Source organism: Schistocerca nitens, chromosome 7 (genome assembly GCF_023898315.1).
Source record: "Schistocerca nitens isolate TAMUIC-IGC-003100 chromosome 7, iqSchNite1.1, whole genome shotgun sequence".
Classification (NCBI taxonomy): Eukaryota; Metazoa; Arthropoda; class Insecta; order Orthoptera; family Acrididae; genus Schistocerca; species Schistocerca nitens.
In genome coordinates this window covers 216701868-216718934 of record NC_064620.1, presented here as the reverse complement: position 1 = coordinate 216718934, position 17067 = coordinate 216701868, and the positions used below count along the sequence as shown (strand labels likewise).

The 17067-nt window shown below is 46.7% G+C and overlaps 1 protein-coding gene across 1 annotated transcript in view; it reads right to left on the bottom strand.

Moving 5' to 3' along the window:
* LOC126194871 (pancreatic triacylglycerol lipase-like) overlaps positions 1-17067 on the bottom strand; it is a 247020-nt gene that overhangs the window by 95048 nt on the left and 134905 nt on the right. The window contains exon 4 of the mRNA XM_049933215.1: positions 14591-14727. Coding sequence (XP_049789172.1) covers positions 14591-14727 — 137 coding nt within the window. The remainder of the gene's footprint in view (positions 1-14590; positions 14728-17067) is intronic.

The following is a 17067-nucleotide window of genomic DNA, read 5'->3' as shown; positions in this document are numbered from 1 at the left end:
CCATACGTGAATGGAACGGGAAAAAAAATCCTAATAACTGGTACGGTGTGTCGTACCCTTTTAGCCATGCCCTTCACGGTGGTTTGCGTAATACAGATGTAGATATAGAGTGGGCTGAGCAGCGCATGCGCTACAGATAATACAACTGGCACAACAGCGTTAGTTATAGACAAAACTTACAAATCAAAATGTTACAAGTGCAGAGCATAAAGAAACAAAGAGCAAATGCAACTCCACAGTGGTTGTCCCAAAGAACAGATACCATCGGCGACCGTGCAGCTCGTTAGAATGAATTTACAATTACATCAATACAATGAAATGAATACCCTTAGCTGCATACAGGCATTGATATACGTCAACGGGGACAATTGAAAATGTGGCCCCAAACGGGACTCGAACCCGGGATCTCCTGCTTACATGGCAGACGCTCTATCTATCTGAGCCACAGAGGACACAGAGTATAGTGCGACTGCAGGGCCTTATCCCTGGCACGCCTTCCGTGAGACCCACATTCTCAGCTTATTGTCCCGCACTACGTTCGTAGTGCCCCTGCCCATTACACTCATTACTCGCGGCTTTAACGTTTCCCGTAAGAGTTCGGGCACTGTGTGTGCATCCACACAGAAGAAGATGTAATGGCTGGTGAGCCTTATATATAAGATGGATGTACGGATGCACACACATTGCCCGAACTCTTACGGGAATCGGTAAAGCCGCGAGTAATGAGTGTAATGGGCAGGGGCACTACGAACGTAGTGCGGGACAATAAGCTGAGAATGTGGGTCTCACGGGAGGCGTGCCAGAGGTAAGTCCCTGCAGTCCCACTATACTCTGTGTCCTCGGTGGCTCAGATAGAAGCCGGCACGGTAGCTCAGCGTGTTCGGTCAGAGAGCTAGTTAGCCTCTGTATTAAAAAAAAAAACTGAGTGGAAGGATTAACAAACGAACTTTAACGGATGTCATGTGACGTCCGCAACGGCCAAACCCAACGATAAAAAAAAAAAAAGAGGATAGAGCGTCTGCATGTAAGCAAGAGATCCCAGGTTCGAGTCCCAGTCGGGACACAAATTTTCAGCTGTCCCCATTGACATATATCAACACCTGTATGCAACTAAGGGTATTCATTCATTGTATTGATTTAATTGTAAATCTTCCTACAGTCAATTTAAGTTCTAATTATAAGAAACCTTTGTATCTTTTGTAGATTACAGACTTTGTATTAGTATCGTGCTATGACACAAACATTGCAGCGGATGACGTACAGGGGTTGAAGTTAAGCATCTTGCTTAGGAACCATATGAGCTGCATCTACCTTGCAGCATGACGTGTGACGTGACCGTGCACAGTAGCGTTCGGCAGTTTCTCTGTGACGAGGAGACAATAGGCTGAGATCAGCAATCCCTGTGTTCACATCGTATTATGTGACTCTATCCATAAAACATCAGCTGCATTGTAAGCGGTTCTGTCTGTAGATAATGATACAGGAGGTGGACAAAAACATGGAAACACCAAAAACACATTACCGCGCCTAGTACGATGCAAAAAAAAAAAAAAAAAAAAAACTATTGACATTCAAAGCAGCTTCCAATAGTCTCGGAATGGATAAATACAAGTTCTTTCTATATGGTGTCCAAGGGAATCTTATACCACACTGCCTGCAAAATAGTGATATGTGCAGGTGACTGGTGGAGGTGGATAGCGACCATGCACCCCTCTCCTCAAAGCAGACTACAAAGGCTCAGTAATACTGAGATCTGTGACTGGTGGCCTCGTGCTCACAAAACCAGACCGGGACGATGCGAGCTACACCCACATCTACTTCAATCTACATGGATACTCTGCAAATCACATTTAAGTGCCTGGCAGAGGGTTCATTGAACCACCTTCACAATTCTCTATTATTCCAATCTCGTACAGCGCGCGGAAAGAATGAACACCTTATCTTTCCGTACGAGCTCTTATTTCCCTTATTTTATCGTAGTGATCGTTCCGCCCTATCTAGGTCGGTGTCAACAAAATATTTTCGCATTCGGAGGAGAAAGTTGGTGATTGGAATTCCGTGAGAAGATTCCGTCGCAACGAAAAACGCCTTTCTTTTAATGATGTTCAGAGCAAATCCTGTGTCATTTCTGTGACACTCTCTCCCATATTTCGCAATAATACAAAACGTGCTGCCTTTCTGTGAACTTTTTCGATATACTCCGTCAGTCCTATCTGGTAAGGATCACACACCGCGCAACAGTATTCTAAAAGAGGACGGACAAGCGTAGGGTAGGCAGACTCCTTAGTAGGTCTGTTACACTTTCTAAGTGTCCTGCCAATAAAACGCAGCCTTTGGTTAGCCTTCCCCATAACATCTTCTGTGTGTTCCTTCCAATTTAAGTTGTTCGTAATTGTAACACCTAGGTATTTAGTTGAATTTATGGCTTTTAGATTAGACTGATTTATCGTGTAACCGAAGTTTAATGAGTTCCTTTTAGCACTCATGTGGATGACCTCACACTTTTCGATATTTAGGGTCAACTGCCACTCTTCGCACCATTCAGATATCTTTTCTAAATCGTTTTGCAGTTTGTTTTGATCTTCTGATGACTTAATTAGTCGATCAACGACAGCGTCATCTGCAAACAACCTAAGACAGCTACTCAGATTGTCTCCCAAATCGTTTATATACACTCCTGGAAATGGAAAAAAGAACACATTGACACCGGTGTGTCAGACCCACCATACTTGCTCCGGACACTGCGAGAGAGCTGTACAAGCAATGATCACACGCACGGCACAGCGGACACACCAGGAACCGCGGTGTTGGCCGTCGAATGGCGCTAGCTGCACAGCATTTGTGCACCGCCGCCGTCAGTGTCAGCCAGTTTGCCGTGGCATACGGAGCTCCATCGCAGTCTTTAACACTGGTAGCATGCCGCGACAGCGTGGACGTGAACCGTATGTGCAGTTGACGGACTTTGAGAGAGGGCGTATAGTGGGCATGCGGGAGGCCGGGTGGACGTACCGCCGAATTGCTCAACACGTGGGGCGTGAGGTCTCCACAGTACATCGATGTTGTCGCCAGTGGTCGGCGGAAGGTGCACGTGCCCGTCGACCTGGGACCGGACCGCAGCGACGCACGGATGCACGCCAAGACCGTAGGATCCTACGCAGTGCCGTAGGGGACTGCACCGCCACTTCCCAGCAAATTAGGGACACTGTTGCTCCTGGGGTATCGGCGAGGACCATTCGCAACCGTCTCCATGAAGCTGGGCTACGGTCCCGCACACCGTTAGGCCGTCTTCCGCTCACGCCCCAACATCGTGCAGCCCGCCTCCAGTGGTGTCGCGACAGGCGTGAATGGAGGGACGAATGGAGACGTGTCGTCTTCAGCGATGAGAGTCGCTTCTGCCTTGGTGCCAATGATGGTCGTATGCGTGTTTGGCGCCGTGCAGGTGAGCGCCACAATCAGGACTGCATACGACCGAGGCACACAGGGCCAACACCCGGCATCATGGTGTGGGGAGCGATCTCCTACACTGGCCGTACACCACTGGTGATCGTCGAGGGGACACTGAATAGTGCACGGTACATCCAAACCGTCATCGAACCCATCGTTCTACCATTCCTAGACCGGCAAGGGAACTTGCTGTTCCAACAGGACAATGCACGTCCGCATGTATCCCGTGCCACCCAACGTGCTCTAGAAGGTGTAAGTCAACTACCCTGGCCAGCAAGATCTCCGGATCTGTCCCCCATTGAGCATGTTTGGGACTGGATGAAGCGTCGTCTCACGCGGTCTGCACGTCCAGCACGAACGCTGGTCCAACTGAGGCGCCAGGTGGAAATGGCATGGCAAGCCGTTCCACAGGACTACATCCAGCATCTCTACGATCGTCTCCATGGGAGAATAGCAGCCTGCATTGCTGCGAAAGGTGGATATACACTGTACTAGTGCCGACATTGTGCATGCTCTGTTGCCTGTGTCTATGTGCCTGTGGTTCTGTCAGTGTGATCATGTGATGTATCTGACCCCAGGAATGTGTCAATAAAGTTTCCCCTTCCTGGGACAATGAATTCACGGTGTTCTTATTTCAATTTCCAGGAGTGTAGATAAGGAACAGCAAAGGGCCTGAAATCACTTCAGTTTTACTCGATGACTTTCCGTCAATTACTACGAACTGTGACCGCTCTGATAGGAAATCGCAAATCCAGTCACATAACTGAGACGATATTCCATAAGCACGCAATTTCACTACGATCCGATTGTGTGATACAGAGTCAAAAGCCTTCCGGAAATCCAGGAATACGGAATCGATCTGAAATCCCTTGAGTGAGCAGAGACCCCGTCGTCTTGGAACATTTGGAAATAAACATTGCACCATGGGACGGATCCGATCAGCCAAAACGGTCACACAGTCATTGGCAGTAACGTGACTTTGCAGACTAATCATGGAGCCCATGGAATACTATGGTATGGCTACCCAAATCATCACCGAACCTCCGCCATGTTTCACTCTTGGGACGTAATCTCAGTCAGAAGTTCGAAACAGTGTGACATAAGAGTCATCTAGTCAAAATAGACTACTGGCCATTAAAAGTGCTACACCAAGAAGAAATGCAGATGATAAACGGGTATTCATTGGACAAATATATTATACTAGAACTGACATGTGATTACATTTTCACGCAATTTGGTGCATACATCCTGAGAAATCAATACCCAGAACAACCACCTCTGGCCGTAATAACGGCCTTTATACGCCTGGGCATTGAGTCAAACAGAGCTTAAGTGGCGTGTACAGGTACAGCTGCCCATGCAGCTTCAACACGATACCACAGTTCAACAAGAGTAGTGACTGGCGTATTGTGACGGGGCAGTTGCGAGGCCACCATTGACCAGACGGTTTCAATTGGTGAGAGGTCTGGAGAATGTGCTGGCCAGGGCAGCAGTCGAACATTTTCTGTATCCAGAAAGACCCGTACAGGACCTGCAACATGCGGTCGTGCATTATCCTGCTGAAATGTAGGGTTTTGCGGGGATCGAATGAAGGGAAGAGCCACGGGTCGTAACACATCTGAAATGTAACGTCCACTGTTCAAAGTGCTGTCAGTGCGAACAAGAGGTGACCGAGACGAGTAACCAATGGCACCTCACACGATCTCGCCGTGTGATACGCCAGTATGGCGATGACGAATACACGCTTCCAATGTGCGTTCGCCGCGATATCGCCAAACACGGATGCGACCGTCATGATGCTGTAAACAGAAACTGGATTCATCCGAAAAAATGACTTTTTGCCATTCGTGCACCCAGGTTCGTCGTTGAGTACACCATCGCAGGCGCTCCTGTCTGTGATGCAGCGTCAAGGGTAACCGCAACCATGGTCTCCGAGCTGACAGTCCACGCTGCTGCAAACGTCGTCGAACTGTTCGTGCAGATGGTTGTTGTCTTGCAAACGTACCCATCTGTTGACTTAGGGATCGAGACGTGGCTGCACGATCCGTTACAGCCTTGCGGATAAGATGCCTGTCATCTCGACTGCTAGTGATACGAGGCCGTTGGGATCCAGCACGGCGTTCCGTATTACCCTCCTGAACCCACCGATTCCATATTCTGCTAACAGTCATTGGATCTCGACCAACGCGAGCAGCAACATCGCGATACGATAAACCGCAATCGCGATAGGCTACAATGGGACCTTTATCAAAGTTGGAGACGTGATGGTACGCATTTCTCCTCCTTACACGAGGCATCACAACGTTTCACCAGGCAACGCAGGTCAACTGCTGTTTGTGTATCGGTTGGAAACTTTCCTCGTGTCAGCACGTTGTAGGTGTCGCCACCGGCGAAAAACCTTGTGTGAATGCCCTGAAAAGCTAATCATTTGCATATCACAGCATCTTGTTCCTGTCGGTTAAATTTCGCGTCTCGAGCACATCTTCGTGGTGTAGCAATTTTAATGGCCAGTAGTGTACTTTCTTCCGTTACCGCATAGTCCTTTTTTTATGGTTCTGGCAGCACGTTTTCCTCTTACAGATATTTTTATCACTAACGTGTGGTTTGTGGAATTCCAGTTCGCCCCGCAATTCCCGGCTTACGGAGCTCCCTTCGTGTTGTTTTGCTGCTGACATGGTTCGCGAGTGTGACATAAGGCCCTGCTGCGACTCTTCCTGTTATTTTCCGTCACACTGTTATTTTACGTCACAATCCTCTTCAATGACCGTTTGTCACGATCACTCAAAACACATACTTTCGTCCGCTTTGTGACTTAGCGGATGGTGGTCTTCCGATTTCCCTGTATGCGGTATAAATCTTCGATATGGTATCTCTTGAAACATCATACACTTCGGCTACCTTGGTTACGAGAGCACTCGCCATATTAGCACCAACAATTTGCCTATGACCGAAATCACTTAGCTCTGACGTAGTGATGCACTCGCAACAACACGGAACGACTGACGCTGCAACGTATTCATGACAATGAACTGCCGCCTTCCGTGGACAAATAAAACGATGCAACGTGCTGGCTTCGCTAGCATCTCCATTTATTATGCGTTTCTGGCTTTATTTCCATATTTTTGGCCAGTCGCGGTAAAATGGAAGTGAGCGTATGGCACTGTTGGTCGGGAAGTTGGGCCGCCAAGTGCAAGTCTTATTTCAGTCGACGCCACATTGGGCGACTTGCGCGCCGGTGATGAGGATGAAATGATGATGAGGACAACAAATCTCTAACCAGCCTGGAGTCGAACCCGGGCCAGTTTGCAAGGGAGGCGAGCACGTTACCACCGAGCTAAGCAGGCGTCCCGGCAAAAGAGGGTGAGAAAACTGTGTGCAGTCAGAGCTTTGAAACTGTGAACAATGTATGCAAGTTCGAGAATGACAGTGATTGAATCAATCTATTACTTCGAAAGGAAATTGGTAGCATGTTTTTCGCACTACCTGTATATCCGTAAATAACAAAATGCTTTGTAGCGAGGCTCATATGGTTACACTGAATCTGGATGACTTGCGGCACTAAAGGAGAAATATAGAAAATAAAAACTGACGTTGTCGATAAATGTATTGTTCGATGGAGAATGTGGTATTTGTACCAAACGATTGGTGAGCACCAACTTCGAGAACACTGGTTGCAGTTTTATAAGACGAGACGGATTATTCAGACATCAGACGGTCTCTGCGAAAGACTATTATTTCTTTAGTATTTGGACGCATAAAAACCACAAATAAGTTAAATTACGTTTGAATTAAGGAAATATCAGCTTGCAATTGTAAATTTAAGTTTACTTTTCATTTGTTGTTGAATGTAGCGATGTCCATATAAAAACTTTACTTTTCATTTTTAGTAAAATGTAACCATTTCTGCGCGACATAAAAGTGTAATACTTTCCTATGTAAAAACTCTGCCCGTCATCGTTTTTTGTATTTTTTTTAAATTGTCGATATAAGTAATACCGGGAGGTTACAATAAAAGTGGAGCTACTCACAGAGGTCCAGCATCGGCTGTAATTACCGTATGGCAGCGAAAGTTGGTAGATATACTAACGCGTTAATGGGGAAGCGATTTACGCTGGAGAAAAATTTGTTCCAGTTTTGGCTACCGGACACAGATCTGGCACTGGACACTGTTTATATGACGGTAGGACATTCACAGTGTCATTTGACAAGCCATACCGTGCGTGAAAGTATAGCTATCGGGAAGAGAGAATGCATGCTGTTAGTGAAACTGTTTTCTGTGAATGGCAGCAATTACAGTGCTGCACTGGTCTAGTACCACCGACTGAGAGGTCTGAGGAGATGCCCGATGTCATTAAATGATTTAAAGAATATGGTAATGAAATTCGGAAACGGGGTGAGCTTTTTGTAACACTTGGAAGGCGTACTATCCCGGTGGAAGTTACTGACGAGGTTGCTTTTGCTGTAACTGATCATGCAACACGTGCCCCAGGTAGCGCTAGCTCTAGTGCTGTACGACGAGAGTCATCCAGCCCATGATCAACAGCGCGGAAAGTTTTGCGGTCTATATTACGCTGGTACCCGTACACGATCCAGACGGTGTAGTACCTAAAAAACCTCATGGTCCAGGGCAATGATCTGAGTTTGCTCTTCGATTTCTGGCACCGATCGAAATTGATGACATGTGGCTGGGCAATATTCTAAGGAGTAACGAGGCACGTTATAAACTACAGGCTGCAGTGAATAAACAGAGCTGCCGAATATGGGGTAGTGAAAAACCGTGTGCTTTGCACGATGAGCCGCTGCACTCGCCGTATGTGACTGTGTGGTGTGGATTCACAGGCACCTTTATTCTCGGGTTGTTCTTCTTTGAAGAGAATACACCCAGAGGGCCTGTCAGGTGTACCAAGTTCACCTTGTACAGCATGTGATTCCTGCTTTGTAGGCCGGCCGCAGTGGCCGAGCAGTTTTAGGCGCTTCAGTCCGGAACCGCGCGACTGGTACGGTCGCAGGTTCGAATCCTGCCTCGGGCATGGACGTGTGTGATGTCCTTAGGTTAGTTAGGTTTAAGTATTTCTAAGTCTGGGGGACTGATGACCTCAGCTGTTAAGTCCCATAGTGCTTAGAGCCATTAGAATTGGGTGTTGTGTTATTCTTATCATCATCATTTCATCTCCATTGACACGCAAGTCGCCGCAGTGGCGTCAACTCGAAAGACTTGCACCAGGCGAATGGTCTACCCGCCGGGAGGCCCTAGCTACACGGCATTTCCATTTTACCTACACGTGGAAGGTCTCAGGTACTGTATACTACAGTTCCTTGCAAAGTAAGAATGCTTAATTAATTGACTAATAATATTTTCAATCACGGATTCATATTCGAGGGAAATTTGCGAACCTAGTATCCGTAATAACGGGCCGATTACGAAAAAGTACTGAACAAGTTGGAAAACTTATTAGACAAATATCAGTAATATCAATTTTCTTAGACCTTCTGAATCCGCCGATGTGTTACTTAGATGCCATACCATCGAATGGTGGGGGTACATCAGTTTTATATCAGCCGAATAGTCAATCTGAAAAATTCTCACAAGGTGGCGTAAATCGGTAAAAGACAGATCCCGTGCGTTCAGTTTCTCGAAGCAGACTTTCCAGAGTCGAAGGAGGCTGTTCTTTCCCTGCAGTCGCGTTCCTTGTGCCACCGCAGAATAGTCAACTTAAATTCCCGACCCTTCTTTTCCAGTCAAAAACCGCTGGAACGGCCAGTACTGTCCCCTGTCCAGTAAGGTTGGCTAGAGGAACTATTGTTTCTGGAGTAGGTAGTCCACTGTGTTTGCTCAACGACAATTCACAAGACTTCGAGCCCACTCTTACGCAGACTTCAGACAGGGCCCATTAGATTGGAGGTATGGTGGTGTTAATTCGTTTGTTAATCTTTAGTTAACACAAACTGGCTTTCACTACTACTGAATCAGTCAGTCATATCAACAGACTTCTGCTCGCGCCATGAAGTTACCTCTTTTGTTAATATGCGCTGACCTCTGCCATTGAAATCAAGCGTGGTCGCAACTTGCCTCGTGAACTGCACCAATGCTACTGGGATAACAGTTGCCACACTTACTGTCCTTTGCGTCTGAATCTTTCGTCTCTTATGTGCAGTCATATTTCTCCTGTACGTTCCTTATGACGGTTTATCACGTCTCACTGATTAGGAATCTGTAAGGATTGGGCGGACTTGTACTTCTTGTTCAATTGTTTTCTTGTCTTCACTTCATTTTCTCTGGAGGACACGAAATCCGGAATTGTGGACTGATGGCGTCCCATGCTGTAACAAGACCTTTTATCTTTTACTTTTGAAAGACCAGTGAATTGAACAATTAAACTTTGAACACAATACAGTCTGCTGTTCCTGATGCAGTACAACACAAAGAGATTGACATTCTCCAGAAATTCTTCTGAGTAATTTGAAGGAAATTTTCGTCAATAACAATTGTTCTTCAAGGAAAGGAAAATACATTCTTGAGAGCTTGGATTACATTCTCTTGATCAATGAAAAGTCTATCTTCAAAACAAAATACGAGGGGTATTCGGAAAGTAAGTTCCGATCGGCGGCGGGAGGAAACCACTGTTACAATGAAAAATGTTTAGTTTGCAACGACTAGCTACAACTTCCAGCTATACATATGTATATGTCGTCGCCGCTCCGAGTTAGAAATTTGTCGTGGTGTTGTATAGCTTTCCAATACCACTGTCAGAAGGCACTAGTCAGTGGTTTCTGCCAATTCTCTACTCTGGTCTACAACTCATTGTTTGTGCCAGAATGTTGTCTTCATAGCCGGCGGTTGAGCAGAGATGAAACTCGGAGGAAGCCAATTACGGTGTGTATTGTGGGTGATCAAACACTTCACACCGAAAACGCTGCAGGAGCATCCTCATTGCACAAGGAAACGCGTGACAGTTATGTTATGTGATCTGAATTGCGTCAGACGAAATTTCTCAACAGGCCCCTCGTAATTGGCGGGAGACACACTTTTATAGGCATATTTACTCGCTTAAGTAAAGGTACATGTACCACATTGGAACAACCGAAATAAAATATTCAAACGTACCTACGTTCTGTATTTTAATTTAAAAAACCTACCTGTTACCAACTGTCCGTCTAAAATTGTGAGCCATATGTTTGTGTCTATTACAGCGCCATCTATCACAAAGCGAAAAAAGTGGTCCAACTAAAACGTTCATATTTATTTACGTACAACACGAATATGTAATAAAAAATGGGGGTTCCTATTTTAAAAAAACGCAGTTGATATCCGTTCGACCTATGGCAGCGCCATCTACCGGACGAACCATAGCGCCATCTGGTTTCCCCCTTCAAGCTAGACAAGTTTCGTTCTTTGTAGTTTTTTCGTTTGACGCTTATTTCGTGAGATATTTGGCCCGGTCACGACCAATGCACCATCCTGTATATGCATTCATAACGGTAAAACACGATTCCTGATTGTTTAAAGAATCGAACTCCCACGTATAATGTGGTGTCACCGCTAGACACCACACTTGCTAGGTGGTAACTTAAATCGGCCGCGGTCCTGTAGTACATGTCGGACCCGCGTGTCGCCACTGTGTAATCGCAATCCTAGCGCCACCACATGGCAGGTCACAAGATACGGACTAGACCTCGCCCCAGTTGTACGGACGACATTGCTTGCGACCAGACGTACGAAGCTTTCCTCTCATTTGCCGAGAGACAGATTGAATAGCCTTCAGCTAGTCCATAGCTACTACCTAGCAAGGCGCCATTTGTATCAGTGCTTATAGCTTACTACTATTCAAGAGATGTATTCCAACAAGAGAATAAAAGTTAAGTAACATCTACGTACTTTTCTTCTTATTCATTAATAAGTATCCTGTTTCAGACTTCACGCCCGTCTGCGTTAGTTTAGCGTGCACCTAGCTACCTCATTGTGTCTATGCTTTATGAGCTAGACACAACATATAAAACATAATATCCCCCGAACGATGTGTAGTACAATGATGCAGATTCACTCAGTAGCAAATGCGGATACTGGATACTGTATACTGGCGTGTCTCTCGGCTTCGTCGCCGCCGCCAACCCACAACACATCTATACTTATCGGGTTATTGTTAGCTCTACCCCTGCGTTCAGGCTGGTCTCCGCGGTGTCTGGCTCAACCGCTAGAGGGCACCCCGGTAACCAGCCAGAAGGAGCAGAAGGTAACACCAGGGGTCGCTCCAGACGTGCACCTCTTGTTGCATCCGCCGCAACTTCGGCAGCCAATAGGAAACTTGTAACCTTCAGCCGTGCGAGTACTTCGGCCCGAGCGGAGTCGCGTAGAGCCAGTCTGCACCTAACACCGGTCCGTCTAGTGTTGGAAACCACAGCTGTGGTGTAGACAAAGGCCGCAGATTCCTTCATCGCAACGCTGTAAGGGATCCAGAACCGAGATCTACATCTTCCAAGGGAATAATCCACTCGCCTGTTGCACGAGGACACAGGCATCCGGCTCCTGCAGGACAGATTCAGGATCATCGCGAGATCCTTTTATGAGAAAGCGCGAAAATCCAACTGGTTCCTCCGTGAACTGGGCCGCCAGCCACACCACAGGCGAACCTGACATGCTATGAGAATAATTTTCTCGCAGAACACACGGGATATCATCACCACATCACCCAAAGACAATTCGCATGGATAAGATTTTTCTTTTCTTCTCCATAGGAACAACAGGAACAGCATTTTTATGCTTACACTACTCAACATGTCGAGCAAGGAAAGCTCGCCAATGGAACCTCAGCGTCAGCAGCTAGAGACAGTTCCGTCTTTGCCAGCCAGCGACTGACGGACACTGCCTCGTCGCCCACGCCCCTCGGACGCGTGAGCTTCCGCGACCTGTGCTCTGAGCCTCGCTGTTCTGCGCCATGGAAAAGTGGCGCTGCTCGTGAGATAGAATTTTGAATACGTATTCTGTTTGGAAGATACTCTTTTCATTGGCCAATATAACGTATCTCATCTTCGATTCGTTGAGGAACAGTTGTATGTGACGAACTTTTCCTTCACATTACTAAGAAGGATTTCTGGAGAACGTTTATTTTATTTTGTTGTACTGCATCAGAAACAGCAGCCTGCTTTTTGTTCGAAGTTTACTTGTTTAAATAAACAAAGTTAAATTACATCTAGATGTGATTCCATGGAAGTATTCCGAGAGAGGAGACCTTTAGATACTGTCTACAAATTTTCAACTTGTCCCACTGATCTAAATCAATTTCCATTGGAAGCTAATGCCTTTAATTCTTTTGTGTCCTGAGAACTTTAAATTTTTAAGTTCTGTCAGTTATATGAAATATTGAAAATCAGACTGATAATGCCCCTCGTAGCTGTTAGGTGGGCATCTTTTAACTGGGACCGTGCACCAGCTAGCCTTTAATAATATAGAGCCACTGATTTACACTTTGTCTGTTACGAGTTTGAGGCGTTCCCAGTGTTCCTCATTATACAATTTTTTCTGACGGAAACACCTGCTGTAGCGACGAACTCTAGTGCTGCCGTGGCCAAGGGACGGATGATACGCAAGTAAGACTCCTTTTATCTCGTGATACGGAAGCAGAACGGGTAAGGTAATTCTTTTCATGTCGATATCATCAATAAATCTCGCACCACGCCACAGTAGTACAGAGACGGTACAGGGGTAGGACAAAAATATGGAAAGACCACGGTAAGTGCGTGCCTGAACATTTTAGTCAAGCCTATAGGTGGCGCTGTTGTATTTGGTCACGAATGTCACCTGTGCAATGTCCTCAATACAGTACAAGTTCATTCGTGAACAGACCAGTGTTCTGTGTAGTTGTAAGTGCATTATGTCGGAGCTAAGTGAATCCGTATGGTAGGTGCTTCCGTTACCAAGGTATCCGAAGTGTTTGGGGTTTCAAGAGATACCGTCTTAGAGATCTACACAACATACAGTGTAGCCTGAGAAAAATCGTCTGATAAGACGCAACACGGACGAACGTGTATGTGTGTGTGGGTTTTTTTTTGGGGGGGGGGGGGGAGGGAGGGGGGGAGTGATCGTGACTGCCGGTGACTGAAGAGGAGTCTGAAGAAAAATAGAGGACGACAGTGCAAAAGTCACTGTAGAACCGAATGTTGCACTCACGAACGCTGTTGGCACCAAACATTGAGGCAGCTCCATAAGTAGGGAACTGCAGGGTGAACTGGAATTCCAAAACCACTCATCTGTGATGCAAGTGTCCATATCAGGAAAATGTGGTGCTGAGGCAATAAAACCTGGACTATGGAGAATGGCACGAAGTCATCTGGTGGGATGAGTCTTGTTTCACACTCTCTCAAACTTCTGGCTACGATTCCGACCCAAGAGTGAAACATGACAAGGATTCGGTAATGATTTGGGCAGCCATATCGTGGTGTTCCACGGGCACCACCTTTAGTCAGGAGAATGTTCCTGACAAGGATTATGTGACCATTTTTGGCTGATCAGGTCCCAAGGCACAGTGTTCGTTCCCCAATGGTGATGCTGTGTCCCGAGACGGCAGGGCCCCTCTTCACACAGCAGGCATCGTCCAGAACTGGTTTTGTGCGCACGAAAAAAATGGTTCAAATGGCTCTGAGCACTATGGGACTTAACATCGGTGGTCATCAGTCCTCTAGAACTTAGAACTACTTAAACCTAACTAACCTAAGGACACCGCACAACACCCAGTCATCAAAAGGCATAGAAAATCCCTGATCCCGCCGGGAATCGAACCCGGGAACCCGGGCGTGGGAAGCGAGAACGCTACCACACGACCACGAGCTGCGGACTGTGCGCACAAATTTGGATTTCGCATCTCTCCTGACTTCCGCAGTCACCAGATCTAAATTTATTCAGGCTTGGTGGTCTACTTTGGAGAGAAAGTATCCACCTCCATAATCGTTACCTGAACTTGCAATATCTTGCAGGAACTCTTAGATTCCCTTGAAAGCCATTCAGGACCTGTATTTATCCATTCTGAAACGGCTAGAAGCTGTTTTTAGTGCCACTGGCTTTCCTTCACCTACCAGGAATGGTAACATGATGTGTTTTTTGTGTTTCCATTGTTAACCCGCTGTGCCCCAGGGAGGGTGTTTGGTGACGCACCTGGAGCCGCTGCAGCATGGCGGCGAGGCAGCGTCCGGCGTGCAGCGTGTTGAGCACGGCGGCCAGGTAGCAGGGCGACGGCGCCAGGTAGCCCCAGTCCACCACCAGCACGTTCAGACCGCCCGCGCGCAGGTATGCTGCGCACAACAGACAACACGTCAGCTGATTTCTCCACTTATGTAGGGCAAAAGATAGCATCAGGGGGTATTCCGAGGTAACATGAGTGTCTACATGCAAAAAAAGCACAAGCGCGACAAGGACTCGCGCTCTAATGATCCCGTACAAGCTTCATTATTGTATCTACAGGGTGTTACAAAAAGGTACGGCCAAACTTTCAGGAAACATTCCTCACACACAAATAAAGAAGACATGTTATGTGGACATGTGTCCGGAAACGCTTAATTTCCATGTTGGAGCTCATTTTAGTTTCGTCCACCTACGCTCAATGGAGCACGTTGTCATGATTTCATACGGGATACTCTACCTGTGCTGCTAGAACATGTGCCTTTACAAGTACGACACAACATGTGGTTCATGCACGATGGAGCTCCTGCACATTTCAGTCGAAGTGTTCGTACGCTTCTCAACAACAGATTTGGTGACCGATGGATTGGTAGAGGCGGACCAATTCCATGGCCTCCACGCTCTCCTGACCTCAACGCTCTTGACTTTCATTTATGGGGGCATTTGAAAGTTCTTGTCTACGCAACCCCGGTACCAAATGTAGAGACTCTTCGCGGTGGTGGTGGTGGTTAGTGTTTGACGTCCCGTCGACAACGAGGTCATTAGAGACGGAGCGCAAGCTCGGGTTAGGGAAGGATTGGGAAGGAAATCGGCTGTGCCCTTTCAAAGGAACCATCCCGGCATTTGCCTGAAACGATTTAGGGAAATCACGGAAAACCTAAATCAGGATGGCCGGAGACGGGATTGAACCGTCGTCCTCCCGAATGCGAGTCCAGTGTAGACTCTTCGTGCTCGTATTGTGGACGGCTGTGATACAATACGCCATTCTCCAGGGCTGCATCAGGGCATCAGGGATTCCATGCGACGGAGGGTGGATGCATGTATCCTCGCTAACGGAGGACATTTTGAACATTTCCTGTAACAAAGTGTTTGAAGTCACGCTGGTACGTTCTGTTGCTCTGTGTTTCCATTCCATGATTAATGTGATTTGAAGAGAAGTAATAAAATGAGCTCTAACATGGAAGTTAAGCGTTTCGGGACACATGTCCACATAACATATTTTCTTTCTTTGTGTGTGAGGAATGTTTCCTGATAGTTTGGCCGTACCTTTTTGTAACACCCTGTATATAGTTCATCTACAGCGTGAAGATTAATAAAGCCGACAAACTGCAGGGACGGATTCCTGACTGGAAATGGAGAAGAAAAGGCCCTAAGAACATGTGTCGAGAAATGCGTCTTTGCCACGTTAGATGGCGCTGTCGAATGACAGTTCCTCTGACCACGTGCCTTGAGTTCCTTGCGTGTTGCAGGCAGTGTGGTTGACGCAGCGTACTGTAAGCAGCAGAATGGTCCGGTATTCACGTCAGGAACAAGCCGCGATGGTGTTTGCGTACGAGCAAGCAGATGGAAACAGTGGAGGGGTAGCACAGCTATACCAAAACGATTACCCTCGCAGACACCAACCACATTACACAACATTTCACACGTTTGTGTGATCATGGGTCTTTTCAGACAGACGAACGTGTAGGGAGGCAGCCGACTGCGCTTACACCAGATTTGGGGGGCATGTTTGAATAGGATATTGAGACAAACCCTAGTACAAGCTCCAGGCAAGTGGCCTACCATCGTGGTGTTACGACATTTTTTCCTCCATTTCCAGTCAGGAATCCGTCCCTGCAGTTTGTCGGTTTTATTAATGTTCACCCTGTGTAGGTTCTGATGAGTAAGTTTACGAGTATCCAAGTACGTGACATAAATGGCCGTATCTTTTGACTGCATTGACTTAGAAGCTTAAATTTTTCACACCACCAAGGGACCGTACAACTTAGTATGCGACATAAATTTCAACTTGATACCTCCACCCGTCCCTAAGAAAAGGGATCTTAAAAGAACCACATACAGGCTGAACCTATAAGGGTTCAGCTTTTAACGACTGAGATACCGAACACTAAAAAGTAGATTCAAACTCGTTTCACATCCGCCCTATTTTCCAGACTTGGCTCCCTTGGACTACTATTTGTTCCCCAATTTGAATAAATGGCTGGCGGGACAATGATTTTATTCAAAAGAGGAGGTGGTTGCAGCAACTAATAGTAGAACAGTAAAAAGTAGCGGTAAAAAGTAGAAATAGTAGCAAACTGCTTTCTTCCTACAAGTCCTGGTAGAAAAACAGGCCGGTTTCCATATAGCGACAAGTCCGAGAGATGGCACCACCGGCGCGTATCGAGGTCATGTTTAGTTAGTAGCATCTTTGGAAAGAACGCACACCAAGTTTCAGCCATATTGGTCTATTT